This window comes from Platichthys flesus, chromosome 12 (assembly GCF_949316205.1).
Source record: "Platichthys flesus chromosome 12, fPlaFle2.1, whole genome shotgun sequence".
NCBI classification, from domain to species: Eukaryota; Metazoa; Chordata; class Actinopteri; order Pleuronectiformes; family Pleuronectidae; genus Platichthys; species Platichthys flesus.
In genome coordinates, this window is record NC_084956.1 from 5,228,833 (window position 1) to 5,250,413 (window position 21,581).

At 43.8% G+C, this 21,581-nt stretch overlaps 1 protein-coding gene across 1 annotated transcript in view; it reads right to left on the bottom strand.

Annotated features, from left to right (window-relative positions):
* Nucleotides 1-12,139: 12,139 nt before the first annotated feature.
* The window catches only part of camkmt (calmodulin-lysine N-methyltransferase), a 98,854-nt gene continuing 89,412 nt past the window's right edge, over nucleotides 12,140-21,581 (bottom strand). The window contains exon 11 of the mRNA XM_062401566.1: nucleotides 12,140-15,420. Within this exon, the coding sequence (XP_062257550.1) occupies nucleotides 15,328-15,420 (93 nt within the window). The 3' untranslated portion in view covers nucleotides 12,140-15,327. The remainder of the gene's footprint in view (nucleotides 15,421-21,581) is intronic.

The following is a 21,581-nucleotide window of genomic DNA, read 5'->3' on the forward strand; positions in this document are numbered from 1 at the left end:
TGACCAGAGAACATCCTAACATGCAACATGGACCTTTCATGCATTTACACAGGGTTGATTTGGGGGGATCGTCTTATCACTTCACCACATCTCCAACCCAGTCACCTGTGGTTTTGTCCACAATGTCCCACTGGTCAACTACCAGTCCAACTAACATCTGGATTTTTTCTGGAGTTGGAATGGATTAAAAAACCTGCGTCTATCTTCTAATTTTAGTGAAAAAGAGGTGTAAGAGAAAGAGTAGTTTGCCAACATGTGAATGCATTTCTTTATCGTACTTGTTTTTGAATTACTGACCTGTGTGTGTTAGTCACTGAATCAAACTGCTTTTTATCGTTATAACTGGGTTATTACATGTTTTAAAGAATATTACATGACAGAATACATTTGAACACAGTGTTACAACTAATCTACCTTGCAGAAACGATAACTAAAATAAAAACAACTTACTTTTTCCCCCCACAACAAAATCCAGAGTCCTTCCTTATTTTCCAAACATGGTTATTGTTAGTTTTTCATTTTGGGTTATTTTACAAGTGGGTTCACCACAAAACGTACATTATTACAAATGATATGTTAATTTGTGTCCCTTCACCGTAATAAATAAAAAGTTAATTCATTTCATATGTAATTTTGTTTTTAAATTGACTTGTAATTGACTTTACAAGAATGCTGAGTCCCAGCAATGAACTTTGAATTCTCATTTGTGGCACAGATGTGTATGTTGTTTATATAAAAACATGGTTTATCTCACTCAAGTGTATTTAAGAGCGTCGCGATGAATGCAAAACACAGTCGCCCACACAAACACAGTGGCCTGGTGACATATAGGAAACATATTCTCGCTGCTGACAGGAAGTTGAAGCAGCTTCTGAAGTCCAACACTGAACATAATAAAAGCCTCCATCCGGTTCTGGTGGTGTTCCTCTTGGCCTCGCGTGCGCTGTTTGTACAGTGGGGTTGACGGCGGCATCAAAGCCACAGAGGTTGTTATTGTCTCCACTGGGACATTTCCTATTGAGCTCTGTTTGATGTACGAGTGCACGCCACTATTGGCCACGGGGGCCAAATACAGGAAGTTGTCTCTCATGTTGTCGGACGCCATTTTGTCAGGTCACGGCTGGATTATGAGTCTCCAAGGAGCAATGGGGGTTTAGCAGAGGTTTGTTACTGTATGGCGTTTGCAGAGAGGTGGATTTAAATTGAGGGCAGCTTGCGTTCACCTGGCGACATTTTTAAGACATTTAAAATACAGTTCAGTATATTCATCTGTCAAGGTGGTTGTGTTGTTTGTGGTTGGATAATAACTATAAATGAAGGAATTACCAGAAACGGATCTGGATCAGGGTGCAATACAGGATTTTAAGTAATACTGTGAGATATGGCAATTTTTGACATATTCATATTCAGACATATTTAAGGAACTTATATCTAAGAGTGTGTGTAATTTGCTGCAGCTTGACTGAAGTTAAGTGTCTGCTTCTGGTCTCTATACTTAAATGAACATTATCAAAAATATACTGTCGTGACTTTTTGGTTCGTATAAACAGCTGCAGTTGGTAAATTTAAGCTTTTTCCTCCATTCACAGCCAAATCAAATACGGTAAACGATATAGTAATTTGTATCGCATATAAAGGTAAAATAGGACGCCTTGTAATAAAAAAGAAAAATAAGAAATTTTAAGCTGTATGCTGATGTTGACCGAAGTATCATTTAACTTGTTTTCCGGAGAGTACAATGCATACTTGACACGAACAAGCCAGCTCTTTGACCAGAAGCGATAGAACCTATGAGAATGTTGGAGCTTGTGCTGTAGCCTGAGCAGTAATTGCCTCTAATGGAAAGACATATAATAGCAAGAGAGTAGGAAGGCCATATACCAGCTTAAGAGTGAGAGCACTTTTCTTTAGAAAATGGAAGGAAAAGCCTCAGCAGAAGACTGTGTTTGTGTGTTTGTGTGTGTGTGTGTGTGTGTGTGTCTGTGTCTGTGTGTGGAGGTGGGTGGGGGGGTGCACAGTTGGGGGTGCTGCTTTGCCCACCATAAGGTTGGAAACAGGTGTGTGTCCAGATGTCCAAAGAGCTGTGTGTGTTTGTTTCTGTGTGTGTGTGTGTGTGTGTGTGTGTGTGTGTTTCTGTGTGTGTGCGCGTGCGTGTCTGTGCACGTGCATGGTAGTAATGGTCTGCCCTGATCTGTAATTTACTACCACTGCCACCATTAAAGGCAGAGCATGTGGATATGTGTTCACGAACACTCAGACACACTCTTAGTTTGCCTCCTTCATAAGAAAGCACAGAAAAGACAAGTACAATCGAGAAAGAAAGTGTAAGCGGGGACAGAGAGACAGTGTGTGTGTGTGGGGGGCGGGGCTCTGTCTACGACCCCAGGCAAAGACCAAGTACCTCCAACTGCTGTCACTTCTGGGGTAAATGTCAGGTGACCACTTGAAAATATAATAATTCTAATAAATATGAATACTGGTTGATATCGATAACGATGAAGGTCTCATCACTTTCAAGTTGAAAGAATGATTTTTGCTCCCGAGTGAAGGTTGTGGTTTTAAACGCCTCTTTATGAGCAGACACTATAAATCTGAGGTCGATCAATTGTTTTAAACCTTCTCACTGTTCTTGTATAAAAATTGCATCAATATAAATTGGACTTTTATTAATAGTGATGAAAATGATATTGCGATAATAACTCCCAGCTCAATTACTCTAATCTGTTTCCAGTTAAATCTGAAACAGATACAAATCATAAAAAAAAAACAATGTTACAATCCTGTGTTTACACAATCTACAATCTAACTTTAGAAAACAGTTTCTATAAAGTAAAGGCGTCCTTGTCAAAGTAAGACTTGGTTCACAAAGGAGCGACAGCGGTGGCACCCACCTGAAATACTAATTGATGAAAACCCTGATATAAACGTCCCCTCTCTCAGAAATGATTTTTCCCAACGTGACTGCTCTTATAATATTGTTTTGACTCCCGACGCGGAGCCTTGACATCTCAGTGTCTGAGACAGTGACAGGTAAAAACACACGCTACATATGATAACAGACATTTCAATGAATAGCTGAACAGTGCCATTAGAGAGGTGAGGGGTGTGGAGCTATGCAGATGCCGGAGCAATAGAAAGATGATATTGCCATTACCTGCTGTTGACACATGAGATTGCATTTACATTTTCATCCAATGGAAACCTAAACAGAGACTGTTGTTTGTGAGAGTTAGCCACGAGTGAATACCAATACACAGTAATCAAGGTGTAGAATAACATTGGGAAATTGCATTGTAAAACATGGGGAAACTGCATCGCCCCCCCCCCCCCTTCATCTCACCTCTCTTTGTCTCTCCTCGCTCTCCTCCCCGGGCCCTTTGCCGCTCATCCTTCACTTCCTCCCGCTTTTCACCCGGCACTCTCTCGCTCTCGGGAGCTTGAATGGGTTGTCGGGCGAGAGACTTCCCTGTGTTTGTGTTCTGTGTTTTCAATGGCAATGGCGTTATCAATTAGTGCAGCAGTGGGAGCCCAATTAACAGCATCAAACAGCTAATTAATGGAGCTGTGTGAGTTAGCGGCGCACAACGGCACACGGCATGACTCTGAGCTAGCGCCGCCACGTTGTAGCATGAGCGTGCCGCGGGGGAGGCTATACTGTAGCATACTGTCACGTGCACGCGCATCAAACGTGCACACGTGAGCACACACACACCTGCAGTCAGAGACCCGTGAACACATACTGTATATACTGCGCATATTTACAAAGGGAAATAGGCCATTTCACCTACACACACACAGTAAACAAGAAAACACCGAACTGCACAAATACTCGAAACCTACACAATGAGTCAGTGAGTTAAACAGCAACACTCCCTCAGTGTGTAATTATACACAGCAGCAGGGCAAACGCTTTATGGCTACAAACACTACCACTAATTAGGAGGGTTAATCACAGACTGACATGATTATCATCTCATTTAATCATCTCAACATACTATATAACATTAATAACCAGAGTGCTGTATACCTCCTCCAAGACTCAACAGTCCCCTTATGAAACCACATTTCTTTACATGTAGATCTATGACTTATTCTCTGAAACGATGGAGGTGATGGAGACGTATCTGCCCACTGATCCAGATCTGCAGCAGAATTTCCTGGTTTCTTTCCCCCGATCAGATCCCACTTCCCTCCACCTGACACTCCTGGCTTTGTTTGGCAATGGAAAGCTGCAGGGGAATCAGGCCAGCAACTGTAACAGGTAAAGTGCTCGCTCTTTGTCCCTGCAGCTGGCCACTTGTTTGAATCAGCCGGCTCCAGAGAAATGCACTACAGACAAATTATTTACCGGCTGAGATCACAGGTAATCAAAGGAAATGAAACCTCACATGCAAGTAAAGGGAGAAAAGACAATGAGAAAGTGAAAATGGATGGATATGCAGACGCAGGCCAGCAATAAACTGGCACCTCTGAATCGTGCCAATATTTTCGGGGGGGTTCCAATATTTCCAGCACATACTTAGCTCCTTCCATTGCAGCCAATAACAAAGAGAGAACTCAAGGCTAGTAGGCTCTTGACAGATGACAGACTGCCAGGGCCACAGGCTAGACTCGAGCTGGAGCCACGGATTCTCCTTGGGCAGGATAAACCGGGGCCACAACACTGGAGCTCAGAGTTTAAACTCATTGGCTCCAGAAGTGGCTGCACTTGTGGCGATTCAGACACACACAGACACACACACACACACACACTCACACACACTCACACAAACACAGAGTTACGGGCGTAGACACAAGGGAATTCATAAGAAAATGACTATACAATCTCTTATTACCGAAAGCTCAAATTCAGTATGTCAGAAATACACTCTTTCCCCCCCCTCAATCTCACACACACACACACACACACACACACACACACACACACACACACACACTCACACACACTCACACACACAGAGTTATGGGCGTAGACACAAGGAATTCATAAGAAAATGACTATACAATCTCTTATTACCGAAAGCTCAAATTCAGTATGTCAGAAATACACTCTTCCCTCCCCCCTCAATCTCACACACACACACACACACACACACACACACACACACACACACACACACACACACACACACACACACACACACACACATTCTCTCAATCACTCACACAAGGTTGTGGTTATGGCTTAGGGAACACTCCAGCTCTATTCAATCAAACAGAGTACTTGGACTGAATCAGCTAAAGGTTAATTGCACCGACGTCCTTGTGCACATATGGACGGGAACTGTTTGTGTGTGTGTGTGTGTGTCTGCAAGTGTGTATATGTAAGGATGAGTGTATCTGCTGAAACCCTTACCCAACTGCTGTATTGAAGTAAAATGCCTTTTTGTCGCAGAAGGATTAGTGAGGACATAATCTATGTACCTTTCCCCCTAAGGAGGCAGACAAGTGGCTGCCGGAGTATTTACCTCCCCCGGACAGAATGTCCAGAAGATTGTTTGGAGCAGGTGCATGCCACCCTGTAAGCCGACGCAGGAAGAGACTGTGAGAAGAGAAACGCTGCTCTGCGTCGATCGTTCCAGTAGTTTAAGAAATGTTTGGTTTCTGATGTATTTTACAAATAGAGCAATTGGTAAATCTGAGAGAACATAATTTAAATATTGGGATGAGAGAAACAGAATGAAACAAATTCTGCACAACTTTCAATTATAGAAATGAAGGAAATCCCATTTCCCTGCAGCTCATGACTGCAACACTTGTGACACAGGGTCACAAGTGGACATAGCTTGGTTTTAATGGGCTAAAATACAAATAGCTCATATAACACCACTGCTCTATATAAGCTTATCCTTTTTTTGTGCATATCCACTTTCAGAAATAGAACCGCTGCCACAGTCATATTTCTTTCCTGTGATCACAGGAACCAGGATCCTTTCAAAACCTAAACGCTTGTCAGACGACCCCGGAGTGAAAAGGGACCTCTAAGTGATTTCTGCAGCAGATTTAATCACAACCGCTCTCAAATCCAGGACTTTAAAAAAAATAGTTATATCTATGTGTGGCTGAATTAGACTTTTATTGTAGAAGCTGTATTTTTTGCCGGGGCCCTGAGAGTCACTGGCAGAGTGCCGGGCAGCGGCCTCGTTGACCTTCAAAGCAGCGCCGAGGGCCCTCTCCATCCCGCCAGCACCACTTGCGGCAGGAAGAGAGGCTCATTGACTGGCCCCTAATGGCCCCTTGGCCCACGGGAACATGGGTCAGCAGGTTAGAGCTGTTGCCCTGGCGACCGCAGGCACACAGGCCAACGTGAGGGGGGGGGGGTTACGAGTGTCGCGATGGAAACAACAAGGTGAGGAGGCAGGCAGGCAGACAGATGGCCACACAGGAGGGTAATAAATCATAAATGAAGATTTACAGAAAGAAAGAGCATCAAACTGAAAGTGCATCTGATAAATTCTGAATGTTTATGAACCACTGTGTGTTTTATTAGATTTTACACACAGTTTAGTAAAACCTAATCTTACGTTATTTCAGTTCACATGTTCACTGTTACAGCTGATATGTTGTTTTATGATCCTGCGCCAAGGAGGTTGTGTTTCCAGAAGGATTACACACACCAGCTACTGGTCAGATCAGCCATGGAACTCAGTGGAAGGATGTGGGGTGGGTCAGGAAAGAAGCCATTACAATTAGGAGCAGATCCAGATTAGGGGGGAAGATCCAGGATTTTCTTTTTTCACTTTCTTTAACATTGAGAGATAAAAGGATTTTTCCATAATTTTCATTGATTTCTCAGAAGCTGGTATCGATGAGTCTGTGCAGTTTCTCAGACCTGGTGTGTTTACATGTGGGTCCATAGGGTGTGTGGATGTATTTTAACAAGTAGAGTTAGAAACCTGTAACTACCACCAATGTGAGGCCTGAGCTATAAGGCTTGTTTTCATTTGGGGTAATTCATTTTTTCAACTGTTCCCAGTTTATATTAAGTCTATTATCATTATGAATATATATTTATTAATGAATTATGGATCTTTCAATGAGAGAGTGAAAGTAGACGGCAAGTAAGAAAGACGTGATGTCATTTTAAGAATTTTGGACTTGAGGTTAAAACATTGGATAGTCCAACCAGGGTGTTTTTATATACCGTGTCTTAATACATGCCTGGAGCGTGTGGAGTTATGTTTACTCATGGAAATACACTTTTTTCTAGTTCATAAATATTCTTGTAAATTAGTCATGTTAATTTTCCTATAGAAAATATAAGTGGGTCCACTGGCTGCCTGTTTTTAACAATGTTCCCTTTTTTTAAATGTTTTTTTACATTGTTATGTTACATGTTGCTTTGACGTGTATTATGGAAATGACAAATAAAGCTATTATTTGATTACACAAAAAGACTAGAATAATGTGAACAAGACCAGTAGCTGCACCAGTGACAGTCTCACTCATTAATTTTAAAGACTCTGTGTCTCGCTGACTGTTTCACACACTGATTGATGGCCTCGCTGATTAACTGGCTGACAAAGTCACCGGGCAGACAATGGCACCGAAAGCAGCTGCTTGTTTGCAAAGAGGCAGGTGCTAATTCAGCGCGGCTCCTACAGAGGCTAATGTCGGCCCTCTCCCATTAAAAGTGGGGTAAATACTGACACGAGAGCCTGTCAACATTTAGAGGAAGGACTCTCGACCAACACAAACCACTTGTGCCGCTCTATATGTCTCCCGGTCTCCTTCCGTCTCTCTCTCTCTCTCTCTCTCTCTCTCGCTCCCACCTAGCCTGACCTAATCAGTGATAAGTTGAGTGCTTTCGTCAACAGCGCAGCCCCCTTAATTAGCAGCTCGTTGCAATAAGCTCATGTGTAAGCATCACTGTACTGAGTGAAAGGCAATGTGTGTGTGTGTGTGTGTGTGTGTGTGTGTGTGTTGCCTTCAGACTGACCCCAGCTCGCTCCAGTCAATCAGCTAATAAGTCAGTGAGTGAACTTAGCCTCCTGCACACAGATGGAGGGGTTTAATGGGTATTAGAGCAGGAAGGGCTGAACAGGTAAGTGAGGATGAAGAGGAGCAGCCTATGGAGCAGACAAGAAGGAAGGCATTCGTCTTCTGCAGCGATCACGGCTGTTAAATGAATCCACGAGAAGCTGTTCTTTTAATAGAGACACAATAATAAACAGGCGACAACCTGCATGTTTGCCTCTCTGTGCAGACACTGTATCATTCCACCCGGCTCCAGGTGACAAACCATAACAACCCCAGAATTCCGCCCTCGCATATTTCTCAATTCTTTCCTCTGTAATGTAAAAAGCGTCATTGTCATCAAGGCCGGCATCAGATGTTGGCACAAAGAGGACGAGTATCAGGGGGGGGGGGGGGGCTCTCACTCAGGCTGCCACGTCAACTCCTACTCGATGGCTTTCTAAATAAAATAAAAAACTCGGGGGGGGGGGTATGCTCTCAGGGACTTTGCTGCATTCCACTTCATGAGCACAAACAAATGGATGAAAAAGCCATTCTGCAGGGAGGAGAAGGGTGGGGGGGGGGGGGGAGCAAGTCAGGAAGAGAAAAAAAGCCCCTTTAAAAACACAGGGAGGTAGGTGGGGGGGGGGGGGGACTGGAAGGCAAGCAGACAGAGCTGAAAAACCAGAGTGACTCCACTACCGATAATGAGCGGATCATTTAAAAAGCCCTCCTCAAATTGCCTTGAGGAGGAGAAGAGAGAGGAAAAGGCTTGAAAGGTTTTGAGAGATTTTGGGCAATGGACAGAGTGGTGAAGGGAGGCGAGGGGGGGGGGCAGGAGGGTAGGGATCTGAGCAGGGGACGTGTCACCACGCTGAGCTGCTCGTATCTACACTGAAGTTATATTCATGTTGGTGTGGGAAAGTTTACAGGTCAGAGGTAAAGTTGACCAACTGAAGCCTGCATCTGTATCTCTTCACTCAAAGTCACTGTAGGACTCAGGAGAGCACAACCACAATCCATCCATCCATCCATCCATCCATCCATCCATCCATCCATCCATCCATCCATCCATCACTTCATCGACCCATCCATCCATCCACCATTTGCGTGGTTCCAGGAGTCAAAATCTCAATCATTTTCTGAATAGAGACTTTGATTAGCAGCCATTATATTCTAACCGCCCAAGGTCGATTTACCACAAGCTACACGGGTGTAAAACAATGTTCTGTCCTCCTGTCAGAGCCACAGTTCAAACTGACATCACCTGTTAGGAAAACATGGGTTTTAATGGGATATGAAAGAGAGGAACTGTATCAGCCACAATCCTCAAGTCCCAATGAGTCGGCTATAATCAGACCGTTCAGCCTCACTACACTAGGTTACTAGACACTGTATGAAATGCTATATACTTACATATGAGACACAAACTATAATATATAACTAAACTATATTAACAATAAGGTTAAATCTGATAAGAAGTGCTGGAAGTTGTTGCAAAGGGATCAATGACAATGGTTTATGGGATGCTTGATTTGCTTCACTATTAAAATCCTGTTTTAGTCTTGTAAAATTTGCCTTATTTCAGAATATTAAGGTAAATTGTGAAAAATTCCCGACTGCACCACAATTCAATAGGTTCCTTCCTGTTCATTGCCTCATCACCACTATCACATTTGTTTCAGTTTAGTAATTTTCTGAGTAATACAGCTGACAAATAAACAAATTAAGAAATTAACAAGTGACAGCATTACCTCTTTGATACGGTTATTGATACAATATAGACCAAAAAGACAGAAAGTCAATTATTTGTTGGCCTGGATCAAATTAAAAACTCAGTGTCTGACCTTGTAAATCAATCAGGACTACAGGAATTGAGGCAAAACTGTTTGAAACAGTTTTCGATTTACAGTGTGTGTGTGTGTGTGTATGTGTGTGTGTGTGTGTGTGTGTGTGTGTGTGTGTGTGTATTTGCTGTAAGCAGTGGTGCCATGCAGCAGAGGCAACCGACCCCAGGCCCTGGAGATGCCAGCTATACCTGGCGGCAGAGTATCAACACAACACAACACGTGTCTGGATTGCAGCTGAGCCCATGGCCATTTCATGTGTATGGAAGATCTGTGTCTGTGTGTGTGTGTTTGTGTGTGTGTGTGTATATATACCAGAGCTGACTGCAACTGTGACCTACACTAGTGCGGATGGATGCACTGTATCATGAGGAAGAGTTCAATGTTCAATAATGCATGTTATGCAAACATGGCCAAAAGTAATGAATACACTGAAGCATAAAAACGTTGCTATTTGGGTTTACATTGTCCTCGAGGTGTAACTTGTGTCCTTGCACCTTTTAATATTGTATCTGTGTTAGATAAAACTACATTGTTGTTGTGTTAACAGAAGTATTTTAGATTTAAGAAGTTACAAAAAGGACAGAAAAAGCAATGGAAGAAGAAGATCTTCAACACTTTGATAACACAATACGAGGCCCCATTTTATACCCAGTGCAAAGCCGGACCAAGCACAACGCAAGTGGCTTTACTGGTTTCAGATCAACGTACTGGTTTCAAATAGAAGCTCTGTTTCAGCCACCGGTCCGTTTTTGGAGAAACAGGTGAACTGAAGTCAAGGCATCAGACACATTTGGTTCAAAGTAAAGTACAACAGGCGATTGTAATCTGTATTTAATTGTTATTTTACGGGCATATTATCATGGTAGTAATATGAGCGGGAGCACAACACACCTACACTCTGGTTCTGTAGCACATATCAGCTGCTTGAATGCTTTGACTTCGTGCATGAGCAAATCTGTTTCCTCTGCAGAGACGTGTCACTACCGAGAAAATCCAAACTTATGCCCGATCGAGGCTGTTAATGGCAATTTGTCTTGTTTATAAGGATTTTACACCCAAAACACACCCATGGTATCAATCTGCCATTAAACTGTTACAAATATTAAATATTAAAAGAGACCACTGTCTGTTTCATTGAGACGTCAACTGGAAATATCCAGAAACACACAGCGAGCAGGAAAGCGTAGAGTTCCAGGTCACAGAAGTTTCTGAGCTTTTAAGATCTCTCGGCCAACACAGTAATTCACATAACACTCGTTTGTATGGAGGGTGCTAAATCAATCTCCCCCATGTTAACAATTTTGTCGTCCTTTACAATCTGCGCCTCACTTCTTTCCAGTCCTCGCTCTCCTTCCTTCTCTCCCTCCTCCCAGCACTCGCCTCTCTCTCCCCCTCTCCTCTTTTCCTTTCCCTCTCCATCTTGACACAGTGCACTGAGCCTAATCGTGGATAATTGGGTGGGAGGGGCAGTGGGCCGGCCCTGCCTTTGTGTGCAAAGGGCAAGTGGTCAAGTTAATGGGGCCCTTGTGTCGAGCTGGGAACACTCTGTCTCTCTCTTTTTCTCTGTTCGATCACTCACTCGCCAGTCAATCTCCGTCTCTCAGTCAGCTTCTCCTTTCTTTCACGGGTGAAGCTTTTCCCCGCTGTTTCGATCTAGTTTCACCTCATTTCCAGCTGTCTCCCTTTCGCCTTTCCTTCCTGCCACTCAGTGTCTTTTCCCCATTTCTTTTCTCCTCTCTTCCTCTGTCTTCTTGTCTTTTTCAGCCTCTCTCTCTCTCTCTCTCTCTCTCTCTCTTTGCAGCTGTTTCTATTGCTTCTCTCCGTCTCTGCGGCAGAGTGTCGGGGAGGAGAGAACAGACCTTTTTAAAATATCAAAAGACAGATCAGGAGGCCTTGGCGGTGCCTCCCTTTCTACCAACTCTCCCTCCCTCCTCTCGCTGATAAACAGAAGAGTGAGCCCGCGGGATTATCCGACGCTGTGTACTGCCCTCCCTCCCTCCTTTATCCCTCTCTCTTTTCTCTCGCTGAAGGAGTGGACTGTTGACTGGTCTTGATATGTGTGTGTGAGCACTAAAGTGTGTGTATCTGTGTGTGTGTTACCTTGTCTGGCACCAGCTTAGCCCGCGGGAGGCCATTGTGTTTGAAAGACAGGCCACAGCCGATCTGGGCCTGAAGGAAACTTTATTAAATCAGTGAGCGTTTAACACTGGATTGTTAATAATGAAACACACAAGAAGCTTTGTCGAGCAGGTCAACAAAATAAGAGAGAAGACAGAAAATCAATTATCCCCAATGTGTTTTATTTTGTGATGCTGAAATATTATATAATTATTTACAATTTGAAAAGAAAAAAAAAAGAGTCCAAAGTTTCTTGAAGAAAAAGCTTTTATTTGTATTTATTCACAAAACACATCACTCAAGACTGCAAACTGCTCACAACCCACAGGTGGCGCTGACGCAGAGGGAATCTGATTTACTGACCAAAGAGTCACTATATGAGGCCATGTCCACACTATAGATAAATGGAAATATTTCAATTATAATTTCAGTTCAGTACATTATAAAAATGCAAAAGCGAATGCATTGGACAATGCACAGCACATTAAGGCCAGCGGCTTTAAAGCATATCACACGCGAGTTGTACCAAATTGTCTCTACTTGCGGCAAAATGCCACAAAGCCACTTGTGGCATAACACTTCTTTTGTGGTAAGCTGTGGAAAGAAAAGCCCAAAACCAGATCCTAATGGAAATCAGGACCAGTGTGGACATCGCCGGAAAACGACCAACAAATCAACGAGCTCTGTTTCACAACATCTCACAGCACAATGTCATAGATGTGTAGGAACAGAAGATTCCTGCAACACAGGATCTCTCTCCTGCCCTCATATTAACGTTATCAAATCCTTGTAAACACGTCTCTGAGTAACACCGAGGATCGGCAGCTCTTTGTCTCTCTGCTGACGTCACGGTGAGAAGTGCGGAGTCTCCTCACACACGGCACTTATATCACAACAAGAGGTGACAGCATCCTCGAGGCCCCGTTCAGACCCGGGACAAACACCCGTCCTGACAGATCCCATCACGCGTGGACAGCGCCACGATCGCCTGGTATTAAAATGTCTCCTATGACCACGTGTGATTGGAAACCCCGGTTCTCCGCTCTATATGCAAATAATCACATACCATCATTTCTGTATGAGGAGACCACGTGAAGCTGTTCTTACTCGGATTGAGATTGAAATCAATTTAACTGTCGCAGGTCAGAGGACGTCAGCTGAGTCGACACTCGCGGTTCGACTGATCAGACGTGTTTCTGGAGCTGACCACTCAGGACGGGTGTTGATAGCAGGTCTGAACGGGACATGACAACAGCTTATGTGTTAAACAGGGGGGACATTTTTGTCGATGTCCCAAGAAGCAGTGATGCAGACGTCACAGTAAACGTGGCGTCGCTGTTAGCTGTGGTGATTGTCACACCGGACAGTGATGGAGTCTCACAGTCACAGTCGGGATGGTATTCATACAGCATGTTAGCCCACAGGTATCAAAGGTATCCAGCTAACTGCATTACAGATAACAAAATGTAGTTAAATACTCTTCTGAACCTTTGCAAAGCAATTTAAGTCGTCAAAGCTTCGAGAGCGCTGATAAAACTGGATTAATTTACCTTTCAGAGCAGGAACACGGAGGGAACACTGCTCTTTACTGGAGGTGGATTATTCTTTTTCTATTACATGAGACACGTAAACACCAGCCACTGGGAGATACTGCATAGCTTCTCGGCTGTCGTGTACAGCGTGGATCACAGTGAAATGTGGAAACAGCTGACCAGTGATAGGTACAACTTCAGGCTTGAGTGACCGGCTAACGCTGGGCATGTTTCTCAATAACACTTCAGAGAAGAGGGCGGTGAACGCAAGGGACCTGAGTAAAACTGCGTTGATCGGAAAAAAAAATGGCCAACAGAGGATCGAGAGTCGGTCTCTGATGTGTAAACTTTTTTAATCTCGAGATTGTTGGACTTTGAAACGAAGGTATTTTATAAATTTGAAATCATATATTCGTCCTGCATGTCCACTGATGATGGCTGCTTGTTCTATTTAATATTGTTGATTTTACATTCATACTGAAAATGTTTTTGCAACCTATTTTAATATCCTTGTGGTAACAGATACTGGGTGGCTGCACTTTAGTAAATTTATGATTTCTTTTATCTGTGTAGTAGCAGGAAGAATACTGTAGTATTCCTTTTCCCTCTTTCTGGAGAGATAACATGAGAAACAGAAAGAAACCGTCACACAAAGAATGTTAAGTCTTAATCAATAACAAATGAACAAACCATTAAACGATTATGTATCAATTTGTCATCATATGAATTGTCAGTATACCATATGTAGTCATTTTAAATAGGTGTGGCTAAGCATGAACGTGGAGCACAATGCTTCAGTCACAGCAGAAAAGAGGTAAGAGACCATCGGAGAGGTCTGCATGAGAAATATCAGAAACAGAAACAGACCTGATGCACAGAAATCTTTCTCTGTGCATCAGGTCTTAGACCTTTTTAATCTATTCCACAGTATCAGGGTCACTTTTCAATAAATGCGAGGAGTGAGGAGTCACATGTGCACGTATTCTGTCTCTCTTTAAAAACACACACACGCTACCTGAAGGTGGTTCGGACTCTGAGCTTCCACCAGCGCGTCACAAACCCTTTTAATAAACCTTGTTGATCTAAACACTGACCTCTGACTGAGGGAATGAGTTGTGTTACGAGGAATACAAGTGGGAGATGTAGGGAACCGGGAGGAATAAAGGAAACTGTGAACGGCTCCTCAGGCTGTGATGGTGAATGTATCGGAGCTGGGGGCCACAAACACAGTGACAGGGTTGATCCCACCTGGTCAACTGACTGAATGACTGACCCCTCATCAGTAGGAATGACTGAGGCTACATCAACACTTCTAAGTTTTTTGAGTTTAATGTCTGTCGTCCACACTATACTCTGCTGGCCCTGGTGAGAAGAAGAATGAGACTGTGTTGTAGTCTTTCTTTTCACACATATTGTTGTAAACACATAGGAGTGTGAATGTAGCCTGAGGTTAAGCCAGTGACACTGATTATTTAAAAATGACCGAACAAACTGATTGGCTTGTTGGTTGTGTTGGTGACCGACTGCTTCACCTTCCTGGACGGCTGATTAACCAAATGGTTGAGTGACACATGGCAGATGGTTAGAACTGTTATGAACAGATATGGATGTGCTCAACTCTTCCTCTTCCTCCTCACACACAGTAAATGTTCCTCACCAACACTTCACACTACAAAACAAACACACTCAATTATTAATATAAATTCTCTCAGTGGCCGACGTATATATAAAACTCAAATACAACTTGATTTGTTTGACTCGACACCGAGACAAACGCAGCCCCAGTGTTTTTTCTAATACTGGTCCTCAGACCTCATTGTGTCCTCTGTGGTGTCAGTGTGGGACTGGTTGGACACTGGGGCTGACTGGTTTCACACAGAGAGGCTGACCGGTCCTTTGGTCAGCGTGAGGAGGAGAGGATAATGGATGTTCTCGTCATAGGCTTCTTTCCCTTCTCTCTGCATCTGGGAAACACAAAACACGGAAATCCTCAACTTCAAAGACTCCACAAAAGATTTATAATTTTGGATTCAACCAGATAGAACCTTTAAATGTAAAGAATCACATTTAGTAAAGTGTTTTCTATCATTCTGAGTAAGTCACAATATATCAAATAACAAGAGTGATTTGATTAAATAAACTTAAACCTATATTGATATACACATTAAACACACAATCTATTTAATTAAATCACCCATTCTTATATATATAAAATCATCACAAAGCACTGCAGTAGTGTGTGCATTGGTGACATTAACAATTATTTTTATAATTGATTTAGTTATTATCTCCTCCAGGATGTTGTGTTTTCACCCCAGTCTGCTTGTTGGTTTTTAGGAAGGATTATAAAAAAAGGCTTGACGAATAACCATGAAACTTAATGGGAGGAAGCAGAATGAGCCAGTAAAAAAACATCAAATGGGTTTGTCAATATTTCCCTAATTTCTCAGAGAAATAATTCTTGGATCTTGATGAAAAAGATATCGAGGCTCATGCCCATCTTTTTTAGAGGACTGATATTTATGAGTGGGTGCAACCTGATGCCGATCGATATAAATATCCAGATGTAGTGAATTTAAGTGTTGTCTGATAAGGGCCTGGTGGGCCTTGAGGCATGAACCCTGCTGCCCCTCTAAGTTTATTAAAAAGTTGAATAAAGACACAACTTCACAAAATAGTGAAAATCTCACATTATAACAACCCACAGCTTCAAGTTCAGTTGTAAAGTTGTTCATGTGCAGCAAGAAAAAAATCCTGATATTTGAGACAACAGAACTGCATGAAAACGATTAATTGATTATGAAAATAGTTGCTGATTATTTACTCACTAATTGTTCCACTTCTAGTGTGCACACCCCTGCAACAACACACAAACACACACACACAGCTGTGTGGGGTGTTCATGTTGTGCCCTTCTAAGCAGACTTGGCAGGTTGGGTATGCACTCACTAATCAGCTCGCTCAGCGTCTCGCCAAATGATCAGAGACTTATGAAAGTGAGTTTAGTGGTTCTGCTCATGTGAGAGTGTGTGATTGTCAGTCTTTATCAGTGTGTGTGTGTGCGCGTGTGTACGTCTGTGTGTGTGTGGTGAGAGCAAGACAGTGCAGGACTGTGTGAAAAGGTTTCTTCACAACAAACAGAAACTCAGACTGACCCTCAGTCCACTTCCGTCAGCGGCTTCCAGGTTCTGTGCTAGTGATCCTCCCTCCACCTCAACCTTCTTACATGAGGACTGTGAACTGTTCTCCCAGCAAATTAGGTCAGATTCTTTTCTCTCGCTAATAACACTCTGGGTTTGCAGTTGTTCTAGTTTTAATCAAATGTTTCCACGAGTGAAATAACAACTTTTAAGTATTTTAATGCAGAATTTAATTGTTAATTTGAACTAACTTCCATTCAAAAAAAAGAAAGACATCTAGTTTTGGCAATCTTTGCATGTCCCCTGATTTAATCAGCTGCATTAAGACGTGTACACAAATGAACAGGACGTGTGGATGTACAGTTTTTGTCTAACTATCACACGTTTGAAATGACTGGGGAATGTGGAGCTTCCTTTGGTTTGGTGTTGCTCAGGCTGGCATTAAAACTGCATGAAAAAAACTCAGCCCCCCTATTCATTTCAAAGAGACGACTATGTTGACACAGCCGGGCTGCCAACACAGAGGGGGGGGGGGGGGGGGGGGGAAGTCCAGTCAAATTTATTCATAGAGCAAATTTAAGAACAAACGCTTGATCTAAGGGCTTAGTAAGGAAATCCAAAATACACTTAGACAATTAAAACACATATAAACAGATCTAACAGAGACAATTTAAATTGAATTCATCATCAATCAACATTTAACCTGGTTCAACTTTTGCTGCATCTCATGCTACATCTGTTTTAACTGGAAAACGCCTCAACTCTGCCAAACAACTGTCTTTAGCCTCGTTACCAGTGTTCGGACACACATGGATAAACAATTAAACGTGTTGCTTCCCACATCTCCTCCTCAGAAAGTGAGTGATCTCCTCCTCGCCATCATCTCTCCTGTTCCTACACCTCCTCCTCCAAAGTGAGTGATGTCCTCCTCTACACCATCTCTCCTGTTCCACACCTCCTCCTGAGAAAGTGAGATATCTCCTCCTCGCTATCATCTCTCCTGTTCCTACACCTCCTCCTCCAAAGCGGGTGATCTCCTCCTCTATATCATCTCTCCTGTTCCACACCTCCTCCTGAGAAAGTGAGATATCTCCTCCTCGCTATCATCTCTCCTGTTCCTACACCTCCTCCTCCAAAGTGAGTGATCTCCTTCTCTACACCATCTCTCCTGTTCCACACCTCCTCCTGAGAAAGTGAGGGATCTCCTCCTCTACATCATCTCTCCTGTTCCCACACCTCCTCCTGACAAAGTGAGTGATCTCCTCCTCTACATCATCTCTCCTGTTTCCCCTCCTCCTCCTGAGAAAGTGAGATATCTCCTCCTCTACATCATCTCTCCTGTTCCCACACCTCCTCCTGAGAAAGTGAGTGATCTCCTCCTCTACATCATGTCTCCTGTTCCCACACCTCCTCCTGAGAAAGTGAGGGATCTCCTCCTCGCCATCATCTCTCCTGTTCCTACACCTCCTCCTGAGAAAGTGAGTGATCTCCTCCTCTACATCATCTCTCCTGTTCCCACACCTCCTCCTGAGAAAGTGAGTGATCTCCTCCTCTACATCATGTCTCCTGTTCCCACACCTCCTCCTGGGAAAGTGAGGGATCTCCTCCTCTACATCATCTCTCCTCATTCAGCCTTATTTCCCTCGTGTTTCTGCCCATGTAGCTGAATATGAACGAGGTGCTCGTGTCGGCCTCCCTCAATCGGTCCCTCCCTTTCTCCCCAAGTGCCCTTCATGTGTGTTATCTTCCTGTGGCCATCCCTGCAGGCACCGACCAGTGGTTGAACCTGTGACCCTCCGGGAGAGAGAGAGAGGGAGAGAGAGGGAGAGAGAGAGAGGGAGAGCAGACAGCCCAGGGGGTGGTTGGGCGTGGAGGGGCAGCTGCCTGCCCCCTGTGCTAAGCCTGCTATGGGGACCATGGCCAGCATTCACATTCAAATTCTACCAGGCGGAAGGAGCGAGGAGCGATAGATGGAGGGATGGAGGGATAGAGAGGCGGAGGGGTGGGAAGGTGGTTGGGGGGGGGTGGACTTAACGCGGTGAGGGCTGAGAGCTCGCAGAGGTGAAAAGTTTAACAAGCAAAGCTGTTCCTCCTGATCGCAGGCTGCCTAATCAGCTTCATGGGTGGCTGGCTAAATCGGCTCTCAACCCGACCCCCTAACCCCCCCCCCCCCCCCCCCCCCCCTACAATCTTTCCTTTTTTTTCCGAGGTGCAAACCATTTATTTCGTTGCCACTTCTGCTCCATCCTCTGTCTCCCTCTCCTCTCATTCCGCCTCTGCGGTTCTCTGCCTCCTGCTTTTTCTCGTTTATTCCTGCCCCGCTTGCGTAGACAGGGGAGAAAGTGAACAAGGTGGAAAAAAGAGTGAGAGGAGGAGGGTGGGTGGAGGGGGGTGCCCGAGACAAGGGAGGGACGGATGAACCGGATGTCTGGGGTCTCTCTCGGCAGGATTAGGAAACAGAGAATGAGGGATTGGGTGGATGGAGAGATGAGTAGAGGAAGGGATAGAGGGACAGGCTTGAATAAATAGAGAAGTGGGTCGTGATGTAGGAAATGGGGAGATAGAGGGGAGGGGAGGGGAGGGAGGAGAGAGAGGGGTGAGGGAAGATATGTCGGAGAATGGAGGAGGAGGAGGGAGGCAGAAAGAAGTAGAGTATGAGTGCATGGACACAGTGGGGATACTATTAATGCATGTGGGAGAGACGGGGGATCCGCACATGTGCACACACACACACACACACACACACTCTCCCTTATGTGTGTGTGTGTGTGTGTGTGTGTGTGTTTGAGAGAAATTAAAATTCATGACTCTCTCTTCACAACCATTTGAGTAACAAGATTAAGATGGCGGGTTAGAAAATAGCGCTGGCATTATCAGGCTGCTTGCAGTCCCTCCAGCTGCTTGCCTCTCTATTCCACAACAGTGGGGATAAGAGGATAACGCGCTAGCCCTGTCTGCCCGTCCCAGCACACGCTTTACACACACACACACACTCACAAACACACACACAGACACACACAAATACAAACACACACCGTTCTTAGACACACCACCGCTGCTCATCGGGCCGCCTGCTGCCGGCAGTCCCTCGAGTGTTTGTGTCAGGGAGCAAAAGTTTGTGTGTGTGTGTGTGAAAAACTGCAGAGCTGGAGGTCTGGAGATGGGTTGAGAGAAAAAACCTCCACACTCTCTGTTTTTGCACACGTGGAAAAGCAAACGCTGAGATGAGCGGCGTGTTCTGAACAAAATGAAATGTGGTTGTGTGTCGATTCTGGCACAGTGAGGAATGCCGGCGAAGCCACAGCTACAGCAGCCGCGTGTACGTTTGTTTAACAGCGTCTGTGCCAGATGATGGAGCCTGTGAGTCGCTGAGGGAGCATGAAAAGAAATGAACTCGGCCAAAATGACACACGTGGAAACTCCGGCGGCTACATGATGGTGTTGCACGGCTGCAGGTGCTCGAGTTTCCAGAGGAGCCGACGGATTCCTTGACAAAAACTGGGAGATGTTTAATCTTTAATACTAGTTATGTTATCACTTATCTTCTCTAATCTTATCATTTAACCCTGTTGAACCAAGTTGTCAAAAATATTTGAGCTACATTTTGTTTTTGATCCCATTTATAGAATCCCGTCCTAGCTAGATTCTGTAGTAATTAGTAATTATGACATTTCTATAGCAAAACTAATATCTTTTCAAATATTTTCTTACATTATTTGAAATTACTGATCAAATTAACAGATTTATGATAAAATATATATAATAACAATAAATCATAGATTTGTATAATATATTCATAACATATTTCATAAGATTTAAGTATATAAAAGAAAACGTTTCTTAAAATTTAATTAGAACGATGCAGTGACAGTAAAAAGTGAATTTAGTTTAACAGTGAGTATTTTCTTAAACTGTTTCTCAGTACAAAACAAAACAACAGAGGCTTTTCAGTTTCTTCTCAGTCAGTGAACATGTGTTTCTGGAGAACAGGATTCAAAACAATCTTTGATTGTTTTAAGCCGCGGTGAAAGAAAATCCATAGTGTGTGTTCTGCTGTCGGGTCTGATGTGCATTTTCTTGGTCCAGCCACTGAAAGTAAATATAGCTGAAGGAAGCTAATCTGGGGTGTAAATGAGCAGCAGCTGCTCATTTGGAAGTGTGTATGTGTGTGTGTGTGTGTGTGTGTGTGTGTGTGTGTGTGTGTGTGTGTGCATGGTGGCAGTGAATGTTTCGCTGTGATATCATCATGTGGTGTGTGTGTGTGTTTGTGTATAATGTCTAGCCAATATGCTGTCTGAGTGATGTCTGGTCTGTGTGGGATTGCGATATAGCTTGTTTCTTAGCTGTGTGCACAGTGTGTGTGTGTGTCTAGATTGGTCAGTCAGGCACAGGCACACACACACACACAAACTCACACAGGGGTTGTTCCGTGTTCATCAGAAGATAAGCAGAGGCGACTTAATCACCTTCAGTTGTGAGGGGGGCACCACTTCAACTTGTCCTCATATCCGAGTGCAGCACCTGACCCCGCTGTTTGTGTGTCTGTGCGCGACCGTGTGTGTTACTGAGATGGAAGTGTGCATTTCAAAAAGTGAGCTGACTGGTTTGACAATCCCGCCGCACACCCAAAAAAAGAAGAAGAAGAAGAAGAAAAAAAAAGAAACGGCCTAATTTCAGGGTGATTTTTTAGAACCCCCCCCATCAATATTGTTCTGAATTTATTCCCCTGTTCACACTGCAGTCATTATGTTGTCAAGCAACTCTCATCACTAAAACAGGTCTGAGTGGCAATTTTCCCGAGTGGCTGAGGTGCTGAACCATTAGAATTATCCAGTGACTGTATTCTGTGGCCTTGAGGCCTAATCAATTCTCTCAGCAGCTTTATTCAAACAAAGTTATATTTCTTTTAAAATCAGAGGCAATCACAGCATCCACTTTACTACTACAGATCCCACTTGTTTCTTTCCTTCCCTCTTAACTCCTGA